Below are 21,842 nucleotides of genomic sequence, written 5' to 3'. Positions count from 1 at the left end.
AGGGGTGAACTGTCCTGATAAAGGAGAGGTGACTGTCTGCTCAAACAAGGAGTTTCTGAGCTATCTTGTGCAACACCTGAGATCTCAGACCCCCCTGATGGCTCTTGCCTAACTGCACTTTTACAGAGATTTTGAGGTATGTTCCACCAACATAGAGCACTCAAGCACACTGGTGTTAGAAGAACGTGTTTGTTCCGGTCCATAACCGGATAAAGTGCCCTGGACAGATACCATCTCTGTATCGGCCATATATCGCCAGAACAGGAGTAGACTACCAGACATCCCAAGTCTCCCGGGAGTTCCGGGAGTCTCCCGCATATTGATAACGGCTCCCTGATGCCCACAATTTAGATAAAATCTCCCGGAATCTACAGCGAGCGAGCAAGAGCGCGCACACGAGACCGAAACTTCAAATCGTGTGTGCATCTGAGAGTAGCGCGCACACGACCGGGATGGAGAGAGAGAGAGAGAGAGAGAGGTAGTGCGTGTGTGCCTGTTCAAGACAGAGAGCATCCTGATTGGCCTGTTTCCGTTCAATTAGGAACAGAAGCGTCATGGCAAAGAGTGCCCCCCAAAAAGGAACATTTAAGACCCATTTCACATCAGATTACACAAAAGTGTACCCTTGTCTCATAAGAGTTCAAAATAAGGATAGTCTTGCATGCTGCACTGTTTGTAACAGTGACTTTAGCATTAAATGGTTGCAAAAGACATGTTGAGGTGAGTGTCATTTCATGTTCTTATTCAGGACTAGCCTACTAGATGGCTATTTGCCAAGGGTACATAAAGACCAAACTACTAAAATCTACATATTTTATTATCACAATTTCTAACAACAGGCCTTCCTTATTTGGTGTGCTGAGTAGAGACAATTAATTTACAAACATAGGCTATTCATCACTATTTCAGTATTTAAGAAGCCTAAAGTAATTTAATATATAATTGGGGGTACCTCCCTGAAATGTCTTTTTGCAGGTTGGGATGTCTGGAGTACGGAGGACGCCATCTCAACAGCACTTCACTCCACCCTGTCCCACCTTGACAATAGCAACCCTCAACACCTCCACCCTGATTAAGAAGGCTCACCAGCGTCTCTTTTTCCTGAGGAGACTAAAGAAGGTCCACCTGTCTCCTTAGATCCTGGTGAACTTCTGCCGCTGCACCATCGAGAGCATCCTCACTAACTGTGTCACCTTAAATCCATCATAGACCCACTCCTGGACCTCCTACAGTTTGCCTACAGAGCCAACAGATCTGGATCACTAACTTCCTGTCTGACAGGAAGCAGTATGTGAAGCCGGGGAAACACGTCTGACTCTTGGACCATCACCACTGGTTCCCCTCAAGGCTGTGTCCTTTCCCCTCTACTCTTCTCTCTGTATACAAACAGTTGCACCTCCATTTATCAGTCAGTCAAGCTCCTAAAGTTTGCAGACGACACCACCCTCATTGGGCTCATCTATGGTGGTAATGAGTCCGCCTACAGGTGGGAGATTGACCATCTGGTGTCCTGGTGCGGACAAAACAGCTTGGAGCTAAATGCTCTAAAGACAGTGGAGATGGTTGTGGACTTCAGGAGGAACCCAGTCCCACCCACCCCCATCACCCTGAGTAGCTCCCCTGTAGACTCTGTGGAGTCCTTCCGCTTCCTGGGCGTCATCATCACCCAGGACCTCAAGTGGGAGCTGGACACCAGCGCCCTCACCAAAAAGGCAGAGCAGAGGATGTATTTTCTGCGACAGCTGAAGAAATACAACCTGCCAAAGCCAATGATGATGCTCTTCTACACTTCCATCATTGAGTCTATCCTCACCTCTTCAATCACCATCTGGTACGCTGCAGCCATTCTATTTATATTACAAAATGTACATACATATTGGTGCATATGTGGCGCACCCAAAAAAGGTGACCACATTGGTCATATGTTCATTAGTAAATAAATACGATCTCTATGTATATATATATTGTAGCGTCGGCGCAGAAAGACAGTGTTAGCGTTCTCCTGCGAAAAGCATGCTGGGATACGAGAGCGAACATTTGGGGGGTTTATGTTGTTATTCTCGTAAGTTATAAGTGTAAAGTTAGTGTCTTTAGTGTAACATGTTTCCCTTTTAGTTTCCCCTCATGTGTGTTCCTTTTTGTGTGGGGGGCTGGACCTCCCCTGTTGGTGTAGTGTGTGTGTCTGCTTGACATGCCCCGTGTGTATTGTGTTCTGTATCTTGGTGTGTCTTGGTCTTGGTCTGTGTGCTCTCATTAACAGCTAATAAACCTTTTGATTGGACAACTGTGTGTGTCGCTATCAAATTGTTACAATATATATTAATTTATATACTCATTGTCACTTTAAGGAGTGCCACAAACAGCTGCGTTCCGGTTGCTATGGGAACGGACCTCCGCTCACTCGCAGATGCAATTAGGGAGAACACAAGGAATTCTGCTGGGTCTAATTCTCCTTTATTTCACCTGTCTTTCAGGACATTTTGTCTTTGTTACTTACAGTCCCATATTTGGGACCTGTAATAAATTGTCTGGGCCGGTGAGGCCAGGTAAGGGACTGTGGAACCAAAAGCAGACTCAGAAGCTGATTAAAGGTTAATTAGGTTTTAATGTTGAATAACACAAAAATAGGCAACCAGGCAAAACCACTTGGTAGGCAGAGTCAACTTAGTAGGCGAGAAAAGCACAGGCAGCAGTACAGGCAGGGCTCAAGCAGATCTCCAGAGTGGCAAAAACAGGCAGATTTCGGTACACAGGTAGGCAGACAAAACACAGGCAGCAGTACAGGCAGGGCTCAAGCAGATCTCCAGAGTGGCAAAAAACAGGCAGAGTTCGGTACACAGGTAGGCCGCAGGCAGTTAAGCAAAGGGGCTAGGCAAGACTCACGTGTCAGAACAGGCAGATGTCGGTAACAAAGAGCAAGCAAAGTCCAAGTCCAAGGTTTCCAAAAAGGTTCAGGCAAAATCACAAAGTCAAAAAACAGTAAATCCAGCAAGAACATGAGACAACGCAATAATCCACACTGAAAGACGTGTTCCACATGGCTGACGAGGAGAGTGGCAGCAGGTGTAGCAGAGCAAACACAGGTGATTGGACGCCTCCCTTGTCAGTCAACCAAAAGCCAAGGCAGAAGGAAAACCCGGACCGGAGCAGCAAAGGCATCTCAAGTCACAGGCTAGGAAACGAGGCTTCTGGACCGGGTTGTGACACAAATACACTTGTATACCAATATTCTACTGCTCTGATAATGTTAACGCATTAACACGGGGCAGCCGTGGCCTACTGGTTAGCACTTTGGACTTGTAACCTGAGGGTTGCCAGTTTGAACCCCAACCAGCAGGAACGGCTGAAGTGCCCTTGAGCAATGCACCTAACCCCTCATGCTCACTGAGCGCTGCTGTAGCAGGCAGCTCACTGCATTGGGATTAGTATGTGCTTCACCTCACTGTGTGTTTCACTAATTCACGGATTGGGATAAATGCAGAGACCAAATTTCCCTCATGGGATCAAAAGAGTATATATACTAATGCTATCATACTATAGACTATACTCCTTAGTCAACTGTACATATCTGTCTATACTGTTAATACTGCACACACTTATTTTTACTACTCTTATAATGTTACTGTTAATACACTGCACATACCTGTACTTGAATCTAATCTAATCTTATATGTGAGAGGCCAATGCAAACTGAGAAGTGCCGCCATCAGGCCCCAAAGCCTTTGACGCCAGTGGGACTGTTTTGACCCAAGAAGTGTGAGACATTGTTGTAGAGCAACAATCCTTTGGTTTAACTAACAGACCTGCTAACAACTGTTATAAGTGATCTACCACAGCTTCTATGTCTGACACAGAGCACTGTCTTGATGGTGAACATATTAGCCAGTTGTCCAAATAAGCACACTAATGCCCTTCTGGAGCAGAGGGCTCAAAACTGCATCCATGCACTTCATGAAAGTGTGTGGAGCCAGGGGCTAAAGGGGAGTATATTGAATTCAAAGGCTGAGCCTCTTAGTGCAATCCGGAGAAATCGCAGATGATTGGGGTGGACAGAGATGTGGAAGTAGGCATCTCTTAGGTCTATGCTAGTGAATTTGTGGCTACCTCGCTGTCAAGGCCTGGTGAAATTTCCAGGACGGTGGCTTAGAGCAGCATTCCACTTCACTTCAGCGTTTAAATTCTTCCCATGAATATCACTGTCATGGGACCACAAAGATGATCTGACCTACTCTAGGCTTGTACATTATAGGCCTACATGTATAGTCACATTTTTCATTTCAAGTTTCATTCGGTTCACTCAGTAGCCAATATATCTTGCATTATCTATGTAGTATGTCTAGTTCTATGTGTTTTTCAATATCTGTGCAGCCTGGAAAAAAACAGAAAGTATTCAAGAGACACAATTATTGTGAAAAAGGGGAACTTTATTTGGGTAAAAAAATCAACAAGTGGACAGATCTTCTGTCGCATTTCAGGATATGTGTGTCATTCCTGCATCTTAAGATATAAGATAAAATCCAGAGAGCTCCATTAGTGATGAAGACTCTCCAGTCTCATTACTGCCAAAGGTGGCAGATCTGCTCGCAGCTTCTGGGAACATTGGTACAGAATCCACACCAATAGAAAGATGGCATGTGCAGTGAAGAGTGTGGTGACTTCTTTCTTTAACGATTGTCCCTTCAGAAAAGTTAGCCACCTTGGCTCCTTCTCTACCATCTTTTTCTCAGCAGCTTTTTCCATCTCTGTCCTTCTGACCTCATCCAGCACCCTTCGCCAGTCCACCTCTTTCTGACTGGGTTTCTTCACATGTTTTGCCACCAACACTTTGTATGGACTCGAATCAAGGAAAGTCACAGCTCTGTTGACATCACTTGCCCTTGTGGGCAGAGAGCTCCACTTTACATTAGCTTCCATAGCCTTTCGCCTCCTCTTTTCCTTCCACTGTTGTTCAATGAAATCTTCCAGACATCTCTCAGCCATTCTCAAGTCCTGTTTCATCTTGTCCTTGGTCATTCATTCATCTGTGATTGGAACAGCACTTTTCCCTAAATTAGTTGTTCACGCATTAGATTTTCTGACTATACATTCAATGATATTCATAGGAAGAATCTTAGGAGAAGTGGATTGCTGAATATCAGGGAAGCTTAAAGGAGAATTCCGGTGTGATATTGACCTAAAGTGTATTGAAACATGATACCGAGTGTGAACGTATGTCTCATAGCCCATCTCGGCTTGTCCCCTGCACTCCAAAATCTGGCGCTAGTTAGCCGATGCTACCAACAGCTTTTTCAATAGTGGTGCTTCGGCATCGGGCTAGCCATGCAAATAAATCATTGTTTTACACCCATTTACGAGGCTCAATGTATCTCCACACTTCATTGGTAGACTTCTGATGGCCCTGACATTTAAAACGAGACATTGAGAACTTTGAAAAAGCACTGGTAGTTAACTTATAAGACGATTTATACAGACAGTATCTTCACGAAGTTTAGCGTTTGCAGCCATCTTGAATTTACTCACGATAAGTCGAGCAACAAGTAAGAATGAACAGGTATGATAAGGGATCAGATTCCAAAAATAATTCAGTGGAAATGCATGGATTCCAGTTGCTGCTACTGGAAGAATACTGGAATCTGATCCCTTATCATACCACATATCAAGATGGCTGCAAACGCTAAACTTCGTGAAGATACTGTCTGTATTAATCGTCTTGTAAGTAAACTAGTGCTGTTGGTAGCATCGGCTAACTAGCGCCAGATTTTGGAGTGCAGGGGACAAGCCGAGATGGGCTATGAGACATACGTTCACACTCGGTATCGTGTTTCAATACACTTTAGGTCAATATCACACCGGAATTCTCCTTTAAAGGAGCACTGTCGGTACGAAAACCCCCCGAAAAACAATCGTTTTAACCTAGCTCGAGTTGCTAGTTCCAACAACTAAATCAGCCAGGCAGCTACAGCGTTACACGCTGGAGGCATGTTTGTGGACCCTCATGTTCATGCCCCCAGAGTGTAGCACTGTAACTGCCTGGCTGCTTTAACTTTTGGAACTAGCAACTTTAGCTATAACCGATTGTTTTCGGGGGGGTTTGTACCAACAGTACTCGGTGACCTTGATAAATGGAGATCTATGTGAAAAACCACCAGATTTCACCTTTAAAGCAGCACCATGCACATTTCTTTAACTTTAATATAACAGCTTCAAAGTCATTTTGATGATAAACCCATTTGTAATAAGCAGAGTATAACTATAAGTATAGATACTCTTTTGATCCCATGAGGGAAATTTGATCTCTGCATTTATCCCAAACCGTGAATTAGTGAAACACACTCAGCACACAGTGAACACACAGTGAGGTGAAGCACACACTAATCCCGGCACAGTGAGCTGCCTGCAACAATAGCGGCGTTCGGGGAGCAGTGAGGGGTTAGGTGCCTTGCTCAAGGGCACTTCAGCCGTGCCTACTGGTCGGGGTTCGAACCGGCAAACCTCCAAAGCGCTAACCAGTAGCTTCTAGGCCGCGGCTGCCACGGCTGAGAATCACGCGCCCAGGGGCATCTCGCGAGAATCATGAAACATTACCTGGTCAGTATCGTTGATCAAAAATTTCCAGGGGAAAAAAAAACAGAAAACTCCTGTATGTCCGCTCTGTGTAAATTGTTCATGATCATCTTTAACCCTTGTGTTATCCTCAAATCTTACCGACACTCTTTATCCTTGGGGTCAATTTGACCCCAGCTAAATAAACCCTCAGAAAATTATTATAATTAATATTGTTACCCAGTTTTTTTTGTGACAGGTACTTAACAAGAGTGTAATAGCCACCACCAAAAGCCCTACAAAACAATCCCACCCCCCACACCCCTTTATGAACCTTGGAACCCTGGCTGGCAATATTACCCATCCAGTGTCAGCAGCCTAAATGCTTGCTGTTGCTTCCCCTTTTGACTTATACAGTCCTGCCAAAATGACTTATATGTAATAAGTACTTGTGTATGTAATAATGATAATAACAATATGTTCTCATACTATTCAAATAATAATATCCATAATGTGTCAAATATTTATGTATCCTATGTTTCATACAGCTGGGGTGTACAAAATATTTGTATAGGACATTGAAAACATATTATTGTACAAATTTCATGCTAACTCTGTTGTACCCTTCAATTGAGGAAAAGTCATGAAACATGAAGCAAAAAAAAAGTGAACCATATTTTATGATGTTAAACGTTGCTTGGGGTCAAATTGACCCCAAGGATAACAGGAGGGTTAATGATACTGATAGAGCTATATCTGTAAGTTACCAAAAAAGGCCATCAACTCAGGCCTGTGCACACTGGCAAACACTGGATGAACAATGGATTTAATGGAGTGGCGCCGATAAAATTGAACTGGATTATAATTTACACGGCAACGGTGGAGACAAAGTGCGACGCTAGTGTGCTGCGTTTTATTGAGAACAAATGGAATCTAATGTAATTGAATGTGGAAAGCGAAGTGTGGCGCACTCATGTCAGCGCCACGCAGGGCTTTGACTTTAAATTAAGATCTATTATGACTGCTGCTATGATACTGAACTTGGTGTCTTAGGAAAGTAAAGTAAAGTAGTGGCCCCAGGTGGGTGTATCTTTCCTTGTGGCCCCTCCCTTCCCTTGGAGTCAGGTGGGCCCAAAGCAGTTAGATTGCTCAAAATAGAGCATTTCAGAAAATAGATTCTTGAGGAAACCTTATTTTATAGAAATGTTTTATTCATGGAGATCTATTTCGTTTGCAATGTATGCTTTATAAAATATTCTGTCTCGGGTTGCATTTTAGTTTATGTCAAATTCATATTTGAATAGTTTTGAATAAAACTAAATTAACCAGATGAAATTCCACATTATGTAACCTATGTATTATGTGTAGTTGAAATTCACCATGCATTTGGTGTCTGAATTCAACCACTCAAGTATAGCATACTCATATGTATCACAAATTAATATTCAGAATATGGCCAAGGCCATACAAGTATACACTACTGATTTCATATATAGATTTTTTCATAGATATTCATGTAATCTGCACATGAAGAGCCTTCTGTATAGATATTCATGTAATCCGCATAAAAACTGAAGAGCCTTCTGTATAAACAAATGGATGATGGAGAAAATGACAAATGAGACAAAACATTTTCAGTATTTTGTATTTTTATTTATGCTAAACTAATGACTACTCACCCTCTTGATTACTACTTGCTAAATAATCTTAATACCTGATTTCAACTTTCAATTTTCATAATGTCACTTTAATTTAACAGTCAAATACATTAAAGATTTATAATGTAACACTTTAGCTACACAATTTACACCCCCTTGCAGACTTGCAGATATGTTTTGGAAGTCTTTAATTACTCCTCGGAATGGTCTTTAAGGCTGCAATGTGGTAATGTTCTCTAAACTATGCATTCCATCTGCATTAACATCTTTGCATTGGCAGGACAGGTTGGCTGGAAGGTGACTGGTCATGGTGATGATGATTTAATAGGGGATTGGTCCATAATAAGCAGTGTAGGCGGCAATAATTCCAGATGTGTCCATCATATCCTCACAAGCCAGGTTGGCCTCGCACACCTCTCTCAGGCTAGGGTGGAGTTAGAGTTAAAAGTGCGAGATGGCAAGAGAAAGAGGGCAGCATCAGGAATAGGATCATAATATCCCAGGTCAACAAAAACAATAAATAAGGTCGCACTCCTAGCAGACATACATTTAATTAACTAATTCATCAAAATAAAAACACTGTTAATGAACAATATGGAACACCAATCTCACAATCAGATCATAATGCTTATATGACAGCACAAGAGCAATTACAAAATTAGAGAGAGAGGGAAGGTGGTAGTGGAAGTGGGATTAGGAGAAAACACACACAACACACACACACACACACAGGCAGAGCAAGTGGTTTTGGGGTAAGCCTCGTGCTGAGTAATAACAGCTCCGTTGCTGGTTCTCACCTCTCCAGCTGAGTCAATGACAGGCTGGCAGGGTCAGTGGTGCCAGCGCGCTTCTGCCGCATGAGAGTAGCAGCGTGGTCCCTGTTCACGAACACGCCTGGGAAAAATACACACAGGTGTACACACACACACACACACACACACACACACACACAGACACACACATACACATACAAGCACACACATAGACAGACAGACACATGAATACTTGCACAGATAGATCTATTTAAATAAGGTTAAAAAAAGGTCACATGAAAAATGTATAAATAGACTCAGACATACAGACAAACATGCACATACTGTGTATAGAAATCTGTACATGAAAACATATTCACAGACAGACTGACTTTGTTTTTTATAGCATACGGTGGAAATTTGGTCTATCTTCATTTATATAGATGGATGCCAACTCAGTGTTGACAGTTGTGAAACTACTGCACCATACTGGAGACTGGAGACTGTCCTGACTGGTTTATGTAAACACATGCATTCAATTATGCAATGAAAGAAAATAATTATGTTTTTTTGATAATCCCATAGTTTTTTCTGCACTAAGGGGGATATTGATGAAGACCGACGACAGTGAATGTTTTAAGCAGACTCACCTTCATCACTGGGAGAGTCAGACTTACTGACAGTTGAGTCAGAAGCCCCTGTAAAAAATAATTTACAAATCAGAAATATTACAAAGAATACAACAGAAACACAATATATTTAATATAATGTTTACTATTTAGCATTAAGCACATTACAATGTCTCCTCATATATGTTTTTAGTATAAATGTTAACTGTTGAGATTTATTTCTTGCTGCACAGTATAATGAAAGATATAATCTCACTTACCAGTACTTGCAGAAATGCAGACATAAGCAAGAGCACAAAGGACAAGGATGGCTAAGGTCTTCATTTCTGATGGCTCTTAAGTTGTTCTCTGGACTGTAGACAATCGAAGAATGACCAGTGCTCTCACTTTCTCCCTCACACCTAGGTCCACATGTACACACACAGTTTATACTGATGCCCCCCACAGTGGTCAGACTATATGATTGGTTGAGGTATCATGTAACATTGTACTCCCCCCACAAAAAAACAACAGAGAAACCCACACAGATGAACTAGTGTGATGGGTGCATGCGCACAAGGATGCATCCACATGTGCACGCACACACACACACACACACACACACACACACACACACACACACACACTTCATATGCAAGTATTCCTTCCATCACATATGTCTAGGCATTACATTTCTCCCCATTTCTACACCAATTTGCTGCAGTAGCAGATAATGGTGTTCAGATTATTTTGAATCCAATATGTGTTCAGCAACAGCTCTTTGGAAAAGTGCATCAGTGTTCAGCTATCATCAATGGCCTGCACAATTTTTGTATATCTGATTACAACACTTCACCTCAAGAGGGCAGGATTTCGTAGGCTGCCCACACTCACCCGTTTCAAACCACAAACTAGGGGTTGGTGGAGTTTGTAGGTACCTAATTGAATGTGAAGGAAAGCCGCTGGCTGTCATTATGTGACGGAGTTTAATTAGAGATTTTTCTCTTTGGAGTGAGCCACAACCATTTCCTATGTTAAGAGACATCAACTCAGCATTTGCAAACATTTTATGAGCACTTGTCATTGGCTTTGGGTATTTAAGCATGTGTACACAGTCTCATATAGGCACATTTAGCTCTCTATATAGTCTTTATGCAGCTGTCCATATGTGGTGTATACATTAAAAGCCTTTTTCTGGACTATGTTTGCATGCGTGGTGGTATATGAAAACAAATAGACTGACATACCACTTGCCCATATATCCAGTCAGGCAAATTTTCATGATTTAGCTTTTTAACCATCTCACTGCTTGGAATTCTTTGCTGTTATAGGTTTTCTGAGGCCAGCCAGACAGACTGTCCACAAATCAGCCCCACGTAGGGAGAGATCACCCTTTCTGCTCTCTGGCTATATCCACTTTATTTCGGGTGCAACATCGGCCTTGGCGATGTGGTGTGTAATTTTGCCGTCTGGTTCAGTGTACCCGCCGTGTATGTTTCAAAGATTTTCGGAGTTCAGAAAAATATACAGTAGACCATTACACCAGAGTTCTTCTTATGCATATTTTCCCATGGACTCAGGCTTCCAATACTTGAGCCAGTGGCTGTCTGGAAGCTATTGTGATTTTTCTCCAACACTCATCAAATTCTGAATGTAAATTCATAGCATGCTTCGTACAGTAGGCCTACACATATAGAGCATTTTTCATTTTCATTTAATGAAGGCCATGTTAAAATTGTGTATAGCAGCATCATGATTGAAATGCAAAATTGATTAGGTAAGACAAGTCTCTTTTCAACCATTATTTATTTTATGACATGAAAGCACAGTCCATAGTCACACTGTGGTTTTGAATAAAAAGTTGTGATGTAGAAAAACAAATGCTCTGGAGCTATAAAGATGTGAAAAGTGTAAAAATAATATACATCAGAAGAGAAGAATATTCATTTCAGTATTGAGAGAGATAAGGGTATTTGTCCAATGTGTCAGTATTTATTTTTGTCACCTCTTTGAGGTTTCCCTTATACCATGAACCACGTAATATAGTCACATCTGTGTGACCACTAGTGGCATTTAATATCAGCATGTGCATTAGGCCTACAAGATGGTTTCTAGTCATCTAGGTACCTCACCAATGGAGTTTGTCAAAGCAACTTATTTAGCCCCTTTAGCAAACAGAAAACAGTACCCATCCCATGTATGATGTGGAATATGTATAGTGTTTCCTAGGCAACAGCAGCAGCAGCTCAGTATCTGCGGTAGTTGTTGACGACAGGAGCAGGAGCTGCCCGAGCTGCTGCAGGTTGCCGAATTCCAAAGTATGTCTGGTAGGCCTGCGGGTAACCATAGCGCATGGCCAGGAGTCGGCATGGGTTGTAGTCCTCACAGATCTCCGAGCGAATCTCTTGCGGGGACTTCACTCTCCTGTGGTCAAAGACAGACAAGGGAGAATGTATTTGTTTTTATAGTAAAAATGATTGTGGTAAATCAGACTTTATGTATAAGGGAAAATTGGTGTTACTATACATGTGTGTGTGTGTGTGTGTGTGTGTGTGTGTGTGTGTGTGTGTGTGAGAGAGAGAGAGAGAAAGAGAGAGATAGAGAGAGAGAGAGTTTGTTTGCTACCGTCGGTTGTAGTTGTAGTTGGTGTTGCCGTAGCCGTTGCCGTTGGCTTGGGGTGGAGGGTTAAAGCCACCTCCTGCTCGGGGTGGGATGAATGAATTGGCCCGGGACGGACTGACAAATAAATCTAAAAATGCATAAGGAATGACACAAATGCAAATTACATATCTGGTATTCAACGTGAGGATGAGTGTCAACTCAAGAAATACTGTTCCCACACATTAACAGTAATATCTGTGTGCTGTGGAGTTCATTCACCTTCAAAAGACTCCTGGCTCTCTTGGGAATCTGTTGGGGGGTGGGGGATGGGGGGGGGGGGGAAACATGATTGATAATTGAGATTTGATTCAGTGTGATGCCAATCTGTATATCAGCAAGCAGCTGCTAAAGTTGGCACTTTGTTGAAGAGTTGACACAGGGCTGAAATGTATGTGTGTGTGTGTGTGTGTGTGTGTGTGTGTGTGTGTGTGTGTGTGTGTGTGTGAAACATGTGTGTGTGTGTGTGTGTGTGTGTGTGTGTGTGTGTGTGTGTGTGTGTGTGTGTGTGTGTGTGTGTGTGTGTGTGTGTGTGTGTGTGTGTGTGTGTGTGTGTGTGTGTGTGTGTGTGTGTGTGTGTGTGTGTGTGTGTGTGTGTGTGTGAAAGAGAGAGAGAGAGAGGGTGGAGACATTACCTACCAGAGTAGCAGAGTCCGAGCGCGAGGATGGCACACAGGGCCGTGCAGTACTGCAGCAGGGAGCTCATGTCTCCAGTCTGTCTGGCCACCGTGAGGAAAACACCCATGAATATACATCACAGCAAAGCATGGCACATCACACAACTCCGCTTTCACATACAGTACTAGGAAGGGGTGTGGACGGCCGAAGGTGGAGTGGAAAAAAAGATTCATGAATGTGATAATATTCACACTTGACACACAGTAACAAAAAAAATGAGTCATTCACCACATAATATGCGTCCATATTGCTCACTGTGAGGCACATCTACACATTTCAATAGTATTCTGAGTGGCTTTATGTAACCTCACTGGCTATTAGCTGTGTATTTCAAGCTGCAGAGTTTTACAAAAGTGTGTTTTTCCTCAGTTTGGAAGGCGGCTGTGAATCTTGCAGTTTCTGGGGTTTGTGGTTTAGGTGCTGAGTTTGCCAATACCAGCTTAAAACCTGAAGGATGTCTAGCCCTGGGCCAGAAATAATAGGAAATAAGCCATATTCCCAATCATAAGTGGCATCTTTGGTCAGGTGCTTGCACCAAGAGAGGATATCTGAGGTTTTGGAGTTATTTTACAATATTTACTTAACAGCGCTATATTCCAAATACTAATTTATAGCTGTGGGCAGTATACAATGGATCATTGTTCTCTGCAATATGGAGAAGAACGCAGAGAGAGCACAGATAAGCAAGTCCTGAAACTCAGAGTCGTCAAAGACAGAGGCAGAAATAGTATAGGCATGGACACAGCTAGAGAGAGAGAGACAGAGAGAGAGAGAGAGAGAGAGAGAGAGAGAGAGAGAGAGGGAGGCACTACATTAAATATAAAGGAGTCCACACACACTTCTTGATTCTTTCCTTTCTTAAAACTTTATATTGGCATGCTCATTTTAGACAGGCTTCTAAGCCAAGCATAACAAAATGAAGCAAAACAAAGGAAAGAATCGAGGAGAGTGCAGACTCCTTTTTTAAGAATATTTTGATACATTTTTGTCCTGCACATGGGATGTTAATGATAATGACCTCTTCTAACCGGCCAAATGAAATATAGACAATGAAAAGGCAACAAACACACACACACACACACACACACACACACACACACACACACACACAGAGTAACCACACAACCAAGTGTCATTCACCTGTCTAAACACCCTATAACTCCCCTCCCCAGCCAAGTCCCAAGTGGGGCTTCTGTGGGTCTGTGTCTCTGTATGGGGTATGGGGCCTCTTGTATGTTCATGATGGTCACTAGGGACACAACTCAACTCATATTAACCCAAAACTCTATGAGTTTTTCCACTCTGGCATATAAAGGTGGAGAGAGGGGAGAGGTTGTTTTTTTTTAGTGGGGAAAGGGAAGCATGGTGCTGACACCATCGTCTACCACCTCTTTTACACACGTCTGGCATCAGGGAGCAACACAGCAGGTGCCCAGGGACTGCCAATAGTCAGCATGCTGACATGCCCATGTGCCCACCTCACTGGAAAAAATCATGCCCCGTCTACTGAGCTGCTAACATTACTGAAAACAGTTCAGCATCTCGCAGTGGCGAGGAGTGTTAGAGTAGTTATTCATTCTTACTGAACTAAAACTTTAAACCCTGAAAATAGAAGCATATTGAATATTGCACAAGGCAATCAATAAAAAAACGGTAAATTATAATGTCAGTAAATGTTAAAAGCATTAAAGTATAGTGTAATGTAACACTGCTCAAAATCATTACTTTCCTCCTGTCCTCCTGAGCATTACATGAATAAGTAGAATGGGCTGCAGTCTGATGAATATGGATTGAAGCATATTTTGACTAGCATGTGGTCCCTGAAAAACCCATTGAATTGCCTATGTCCAATTTCTGTTCCATAAATGTATTATTATGGGATGCACTTACCTTGAGATGAGAGCTGCAGGGAAGTCGAAGCTGGGCAATTTCTCTGATCTGGTTTGTCAGGTCTGTCCCTCCCTCTCTCTCGATTACAAGGAATATTTCTTAATACGGTGTGGCTTGGCTCTTATAAACGCTGCTTTACCCCCACCCCTTTGACCCTGTTCCCTCTTGCCCCTCTTCCTCTCTCCTCCCTTCCTCTATCACCCCCCCCCTCCTCATCTCAACCCAACCCCACTCCACCTACTCACTCAATCAGACCAAACCATTAGCTCACTCTCTCTCTCTCTCTCTCTCTCTCTCTCATTCCTCTTTAAAACACACTCTTCCCTGAAAACAAAAAACAACATAAATAATGAAATAAATAAGATGGAAAGGTGGAGAGCACTGAGGGTGGAAAACAGGGCACATCAAAGAGAGATGAATGATAAACAAGCCTAGAGGCCCTGTTTGTCTCACACCCACCCCGGCTGCTCCTCCAGCATGCCCTCGATGGGAGAATGTTCTCAAAGAGAGACCAAAGGAGAGAGAGAGAGGGGGAAAAACACAAGACAATGAACCCACAGTTCCTGAGTACCAGACTGCCCGTATCTGTCCAAGTCTGCCCAGCGTTGCAGCACCTCGCTGCCGGGCCGCGTGCCTGCCCGCCCGCCGGCCCTCTCTAAATGCCTCACCTGTCTGTCCCCGTTTCATTCGGCCTAACTTTGGGCGCCCTAAAATTGGACGACTCTGGGCAAGGCGCTCGGTGAAGGGCTTTGGTAAACATACGAAATTAGTGGAGATTACAGGGGAGAGAGCAGAGGCACACACACACACACACACACACACACACACACACACACACACACACACACACAAATAAACATGAGGGCTCAGGAGCGCTCAGGGAGACATGAGGTTGGATGGCCTGGGCTGCGGTGGTGGTGGTGAGTTGTGGGTGCTGTCAGTCAGAGCAGAAGGGGAGACTGAGTGTCAAACTGAGGTCGAAGGGTGTTTTTTTTATGCAGTGCTGACCTGGTATCTGCTGTGGATTCTCTAATAGAGGTATGAAATGTTCTCAGGCAAAAAACAAGCATCAACAGGAAGGAGAGAGAGAGAGAAAGAAAGAAAGAAAGAAAGAAAGAAAGAAAGAAAGAAAATATATGGAAGAACAGAATAAAGATACAGGGCAGGCTCATCTGGAATGGCAAGAGAGAATAAGCATCTGTGTGTGTTTATGGTATTTTTAATGCGCTGTTGTTTATGTTGACTTAAGAACCTTGGCAGAGTTTCAGATGATTTTTGCGCCAAGCACGGGTTTTTTGATTTAAGCATTTTTACCCCCAGACAAAAACGCATACAAGGAAAGCAGACAAAAATGCATACAAGGAAACTGAAACTGTAGAAGGAAGGAAAGACAGGGAATGAGACTATGAAGAGTTAATACGGCCATCAAGAGTGAAGGATGAATGAAATCATGGAAATATTGACAAGAATGATGCCCCTCCCTCTCCTCTACACCTCTGTCTTTCTCTCCTTCTTTCTCTCTCTCTCTCTATCTGTCTCTATGTATTCTCTCTCATATGTCTCTATGTCTTCTCTCTCTATGCCTTTCCTATCCTTGGAAGTAACTCACATTTATGCAAACTGTTCAAAGTACACTCGTGTTTACTGTTGATACTCCCAAACTCCTCTCTTCCTGCTCTCTTCTTCTCCCCCATCTTAGTTCTGTGTTATGCAATTTGCTTCTTGTCTGCCAGTTACCACCTCTCTCCCACTTCAACAAATATTTAAAAATTAAGAGGGAAAAATCTGAACCGCATTGCGAAAGGCAGGAGTGTATTTTAACAAAGTGGCCGGTGCCAGACATGAAGAACAAGAATGAAAAACAAGATGTAAAAAAGTCATGGCCTGGTAGTGACTAAGAGAAACACCTGTATGTTTGGCTTCAGAGACCAAAACAGAGTAGCAGAGGACTCTCTGAGTCATAGGAAGAGACAAAAAGAAAAATAGGAATGGAGAGAACACAGAGGTATAGCGGATAGAGATGTCTCATACCCCCCCTTTTTTCTTTTCGACCATCGCTGCCCACTCTGTCCACACATCCATAACTTCACTCATCATCACCCCTCACTTTTTCCAACTCTGTTCTGGTAGCCCTCTGTTTTTGTCCTGTGCCCTGCCTTACGTATCCACACACATCTCTCAAAATACACCACTATGAGCCATGTGGATGTCATACATACCTAAAATAAGGCCAGCGTGTTTCAGAATGACTTAGTCTTCTCTTCTTCTTTCTTGACCTCTCTTCTGGTGTTTTTGCTTCTCTTCTTCCACTTATCTTTTTCACTTCTCTCGTGTTGTCCTCTCTTCTCGGGACGTCTTCTATGATGTTGCCTCAGACAGATGCCACGCTGATGTTACTACGGGCACTCTTCATTCACTTCTGCTCTTTAAATGGGCGAGAACCCTCCATAAGCACCGAACCCCAAAATGAGCCCATTTGCCAGCGCCCAAACTCAATTCACTGCGTCCCTGGCTTTGGCAAGGAGTAATGTTTTTCACAGAATTTTCATTGTACTTTTATGATTTTGCTTTTTGATTGTGAGATACCACAAGCCTTTCATTAGACGCAGCTTTTTTATTGCATTTTGCCTTCCTACGGAGGCTAAAGCGGGCGTTCAGGCAGGAGAACACCCAGCAGTGGACACCATTAAGGGGATGAGTCAGTGAGCGGCCTTAGCTAATGCCACAGGGACATATCCTGAGTCAAGGGGACATTTTTACAAACCAGCACAAACAGCAGACATTACCCATGATCCTCCTTTGTCAGAGCCAACGACTCTTTTGGTTGGGTAAGTCCCTTTGTGATGGAAGCTCTGACCATCACTATATATTTAGGGTTCGCTAACCCAGGCATCCATTTATATCAGACTGCATAATTCAACCCATATTGTTCACCCTGCCAGAAAAGCTATTTTCTGTATGGAGACTAAGAAAGGTGGAAAGCTGTTTTTCTGTATGTAGACTAAGGAAGGCGTTAGACCTTCACACAAGGCATCCATGCGCAGCAAGTTCCTTTTGATGAGGTGCTTAACTTTGCCTTTTACCGCAGTCTGGGATTAGTCTGTATTGGTGCATTTTACATGGCTTCTGATGCAGCTGTTGCTAGAAAACCATGAAACAGGCAGGGAGGGAAGAACACTCTGGGCTTGCATAACCTATCCTTGCCCCCACTCCTCCTTGTTCTTTGATTTACTGTAAGGTCATTTGAGTCCATCGCCCCTGATCAGAAATTCTTCTGTGTCGTGACACTGGCCCGGCGTGTTGTGTCAAGTTCGGAAGGGCTGTTCTTTCTTGTATTTGTCCTCCAGACATGAAGTTTTCCATCTAACAAACAGAAAAAACAAACGCATCCAGCCAGATGCTGATCTGTTATCCTGTTCTTGATCTCACTCTGTAAACAGGAATAGATTTTCAATATGAGTGTGTTTTAAGACAGCATAACTGATATACACAAATCTCAAATCAAACAGAGAAGGATTATGTGGGTTTTATTTTGCATGATCTTGTATGAAATTGCTAAAGTGTGTGTTCATCATTTCTATGTGTGTGTGTGTGTGTGTGTGTGTGTGTGTGTGTGTGTGTGTTTGTGTGTGTGTGTGTGTGGGCGTGTGCACCAGTGCAAGTATTTGTGTGTGTATGGAGATGGAGATTATCGTTTCGTCTGCATTCCTGAGATTTGTGTGTCCTGTTTTAATGTCTGGGTGCTGCCGCCAGCTCTCCAACTGAAGTCATCCCTTTCCCATGATGCACCGGGGCTTCTCTACACCTGTTTGGTGCCAATGCTAACAAACTGGACCAAGAATTGCCAAAAACTCTTCTCGCTGGTCAGCAGTTCGATATACACACACATGCACTATCCACAAACAGACTCACACAGTCTGAATGTCACATGCATGTGTGCACTTGGGCTCATATGCTGTTTCACACATATGCACTGTGCTCACAACTCACACACTTACTGTACACATACACATACATACATACGTACACACACACACAAATTACTCCAAGACACACACAGGAACTAATTGTCATATGCCCTACTATTTCTTGATGAGTCCTTTTTAAGAGTTGTGATGTTTTTTCCACAACAGAGCTTTGTATTCCATTTTAACTGCAATCAAAGAGACCAAGCCAGCCCTATAGAAATCTCTAAGCATTTTTTCCCCTAAAACCCAATTCCGCATTGTGATTGTTAAGGAGGGCCACAAACACACAGCCTAACTGCAACAGTATGTTCATCTATAAATAATCCACTCTTTTTTTCATTCTTTTCTTGTTGTCGTCTCCCCAGCCGTCCTGCCCGAAAGGCCTCTTTTCTCACTCTCTGTTTTGAGGTATGCTTCATTTTGGCTCCGGGATCCTACTAATTATGCTTCGCCAGTTTTGGCGTCTCACCTCACTCTTTTTAGGAAACTAAGTGCACACTTCATTGCATGCATTTTAACTTATGTCTTGATTTGCCTTTCCTCTTTCTGTCTCTGTAGGAACAAAGCACACATGGGAACCTTTTGTGTGTGTGTGTGTGTGTGTGTGTGTGTGTGTGTGTGTGTGTGTGTTTAGTTTGTTATTATGGGGCCTGACATCAGAATGTGGGCGTATTGTTTAGTTTCTTAATGCGGTTTCTTAATTCTTTTGTCTTTAAAATGATATTTTGTCCAACTTGGATTACCTTCAAAACAGCATTTGATTAAGCACATAGGCTACAGGCATTAATGCAGAACAGATTTGTCCCTCCCTATTGCCTACAGTACTGAAGGTATTTTTCTCCTCATTTTCTTAGATTTTTTTGGCATTTCTTACGAACTGCATGATTACACGGCAGATTTATTGTCATTTCAAAATTACATTTATAATGTCCAACCAGTAACTGTGATTGGATGGAAAACTTACCGTAAATGTACAAAGCATTAGGAGTTGGTGACCAATTGTTTTGGGTGAAGTAACCCCCATGGCCCGGGCCCCGAAACGGACACTGTGACATTAATCACTGTGGAACCTACACAAGAGATCACCACCACACAAATTTCACTTAGGCCTATGCCCCCAAAAGGTAAAATTGTAATACCATATGCAGCAGATTTCTTCGTATGCCAAATCCCACCACATCTTGCCATGACAACCTTCTCTTGACATTCTAAGCTACGGATTATGCCCCGTAAATGCTCTAAGCAATGCCAAATTCTCAAATAGTATACTGATCTGCATCCAACTCACTCATCAATATCCATTATTGACAGTTGCGTTTTGCAATAAAAAATCGGTGCTACGTAGCTCGAGTTATCTCGAGTTATCCTAGGCAGTCACTTCCAACAGGGCCCGAAGTTAAAAACAGCTGGAATTCCCCTTTACTTTTTTTTTTAACTTTGGCCACCAGGGTCTAACCTAGATCTGCATTGAAAGCAATGGAAAATAATATTTATGGCGGTGAGACAATCTGCTTCACCTAATTCTCTGTTTCACCACGGGTGAAGGTAGTGCTGTTTCACATTCACAGATTGTAATACAAAGTTGGATTCAGGAAAACAACCTAAGATTTGTGACCACATTTCTGTTTCGAAGGAATAAAAAACATGATTTTTTGATTGTTTTTGTAACCTTTTGACTTGGTGGAGTACTACTTTACCTGTAGTCTTACAGAAAGCCAGTATAAAGCCAGTCATATATGACTGATGATTCACAGATAACGCACTTGCCTTCAAAAAGCCCTACTTTGCTTGACTTCAGAGAGTTCAGCACTAGTCTTCTCTCTTCTTGCACTCTGTGTGCATTTGCATTTTGCTTTTACTTTCTGTTTCTCTTTGTCTTTTGGTCTGTCTCTCTGACTCTGCACCATCTGTCCCTTTCTCTCCTTCTCTTTTCTCTCTCTTTCCAACGCTCTCGACGGCAGACAGCTGTGGTCTGGATAATCACATCTGTTCTACCACTAACATAACACACGGACACATGTGCCTGCCCACCAAGTGACATGCAGTAAGCCTCCGACCCACAGATCGACCATACACACACACACACATGAACCATCCACATATACCATATTTATACCACAACATCGATCAAATTACATTCTGACAATATATAGGCACCAGAGGGTATTTGCTTTCTTCACTTACAGAAGATTTTGTAGTTATTGTAGTGCATTACTCTACAACATTGTCTATGCCTTGTTGAGGGAATAGACTTTGCCTAAAACTGGTGGTATTCATTGTTGCCAAAAATGTGTGTCCTTCCTGTTTTTCACTGTGACTGATGCGATAACATCTGTCTGGATCTTGTCTGATTTGGAAGTGGACAAAAAGAGAAGAGAGTGCAATTTAAAAAAACAAGAGTTCTAACACCCTTCCTCTTTTTTCTTCTCATTCATCAGTTATTACTTGGCCTTGTACCTTGCTTGGTCTTGGATGAGCTGTCTTTTGTTCTGTCTGATTGTTGTTAATTATTGTTTCCTTTTGTCTTGCCCTGAGCATTGTCTTGAATTCCTGCAAAAACAGACCAGCTTTGACTGCATGTTTAAATTTACACACAGCACATGCCCTCTGGATGCCTTTGGTTTTTATACCATTCATTCAGACATTGCTATAGTTCTGAGTGGGACAGTTCACAGTTCTTGATTATCTGTCTATACTTGAAATTGACTGCCCTGAAATGTAACTTGCTGTGATTTTGTGTTTGTCTGAGAGTGGTTAGTGTCTCATATTCTTACTTTGTATCTTCCAAAATGAACTATAATCCTCCGAGAAATTTGAGAAATGCATGTGTGGATTGGTCAGTATAGGGAGAAACAAGTGGTGTAGTGTAGAGGACATCAAGATGGTCCCTATTGTGGATCCTCAAAGTCCCTTATGTAAAATAAAAACATTGGTAACACTTTATAATAACTACACACAATTCATCATTTATTAAGCCTTTGTTACTAGTTAATGGTTTGTTCATCATTAGTAATTTCTAATTTATCATCAGTAAAGCATTTGTTCACACAGTTATAAATAGTTTGTTCATAAATAAGCCTATATCTT

General features: G+C 42.5%; 2 protein-coding genes across 3 annotated transcripts; both read right to left on the bottom strand.

Annotated features, from left to right (window-relative positions):
* Positions 1-8,172: 8,172 nt before the first annotated feature.
* On the bottom strand, positions 8,173-9,969 carry LOC125296289 (bone gamma-carboxyglutamate (gla) protein). Its single transcript, XM_048246114.1, has 4 exons — positions 9,843-9,969; positions 9,604-9,651; positions 8,999-9,095; positions 8,173-8,625 (listed from the first exon to the last, which is right to left on the bottom strand). Exons 1-4 carry the CDS (start codon positions 9,904-9,906, stop codon positions 8,523-8,525), a joined length of 312 nt encoding a protein of 103 aa, XP_048102071.1. The 5' UTR covers positions 9,907-9,969; the 3' UTR covers positions 8,173-8,522.
* A 1,379-nt stretch (positions 9,970-11,348) lies between these two features.
* Positions 11,349-14,877, bottom strand: LOC125296288 (matrix Gla protein). 2 transcript variants are annotated; one of them, XM_048246113.1, is made up of 5 exons: positions 14,788-14,877; positions 12,859-12,938; positions 12,442-12,471; positions 12,187-12,310; positions 11,349-11,985 (listed from the first exon to the last, which is right to left on the bottom strand). In XM_048246113.1, exons 2-5 carry the CDS (start codon positions 12,923-12,925, stop codon positions 11,808-11,810), a joined length of 399 nt encoding a protein of 132 aa, XP_048102070.1. In that variant the 5' UTR covers positions 12,926-12,938; positions 14,788-14,877; the 3' UTR covers positions 11,349-11,807. The 2 variants fall into 2 exon arrangements, with proteins under 2 accessions (XP_048102070.1, XP_048102069.1); XM_048246112.1 differs by having other exon boundaries at positions 12,859-12,934; positions 14,788-14,871.
* Positions 14,878-21,842: the final 6,965 nt, after the last annotated feature.

This window comes from Alosa alosa, chromosome 6 (genome assembly GCF_017589495.1).
Source record: "Alosa alosa isolate M-15738 ecotype Scorff River chromosome 6, AALO_Geno_1.1, whole genome shotgun sequence".
Taxonomy (NCBI): domain Eukaryota; kingdom Metazoa; phylum Chordata; class Actinopteri; order Clupeiformes; family Clupeidae; genus Alosa; species Alosa alosa.
Note: the sequence above shows the minus strand (reverse complement) of the source record. Positions and strands in the feature narration are given on the sequence as shown.

Bases quoted from the DNA above. Each gene is read 5' to 3' on its own strand.
- LOC125296289 (XM_048246114.1), bottom strand. From the start codon at position 9,906: ATGAAGACCTTAGCCATCCTTGTCCTTTGTGCTCTTGCTTATGTCTGC. The intron at 9,652-9,842 runs GTAAGTGAGATT...TATTTTTTACAG, and splicing joins CTGCATTTCTGCAAGTACTG to GGGCTTCTGACTCAACTGTC. The intron at 9,096-9,603 runs GTGAGTCTGCTT...TATTTTTCCCAG, and splicing joins TGACTCTCCCAGTGATGAAG to GCGTGTTCGTGAACAGGGAC.
- LOC125296288 (XM_048246113.1), bottom strand. From the start codon at position 12,925: ATGAGCTCCCTGCTGCAGTACTGCACGGCCCTGTGTGCCATCCTCGCG. The intron at 12,472-12,858 runs GTAGGTAATGTC...ACCCCCCAACAG, and splicing joins GCTCGGACTCTGCTACTCTG to ATTCCCAAGAGAGCCAGGAG. The intron at 11,986-12,186 runs GTAGCAAACAAA...CTTTGACCACAG, and splicing joins AACTACAACTACAACCGACG to GAGAGTGAAGTCCCCGCAAG.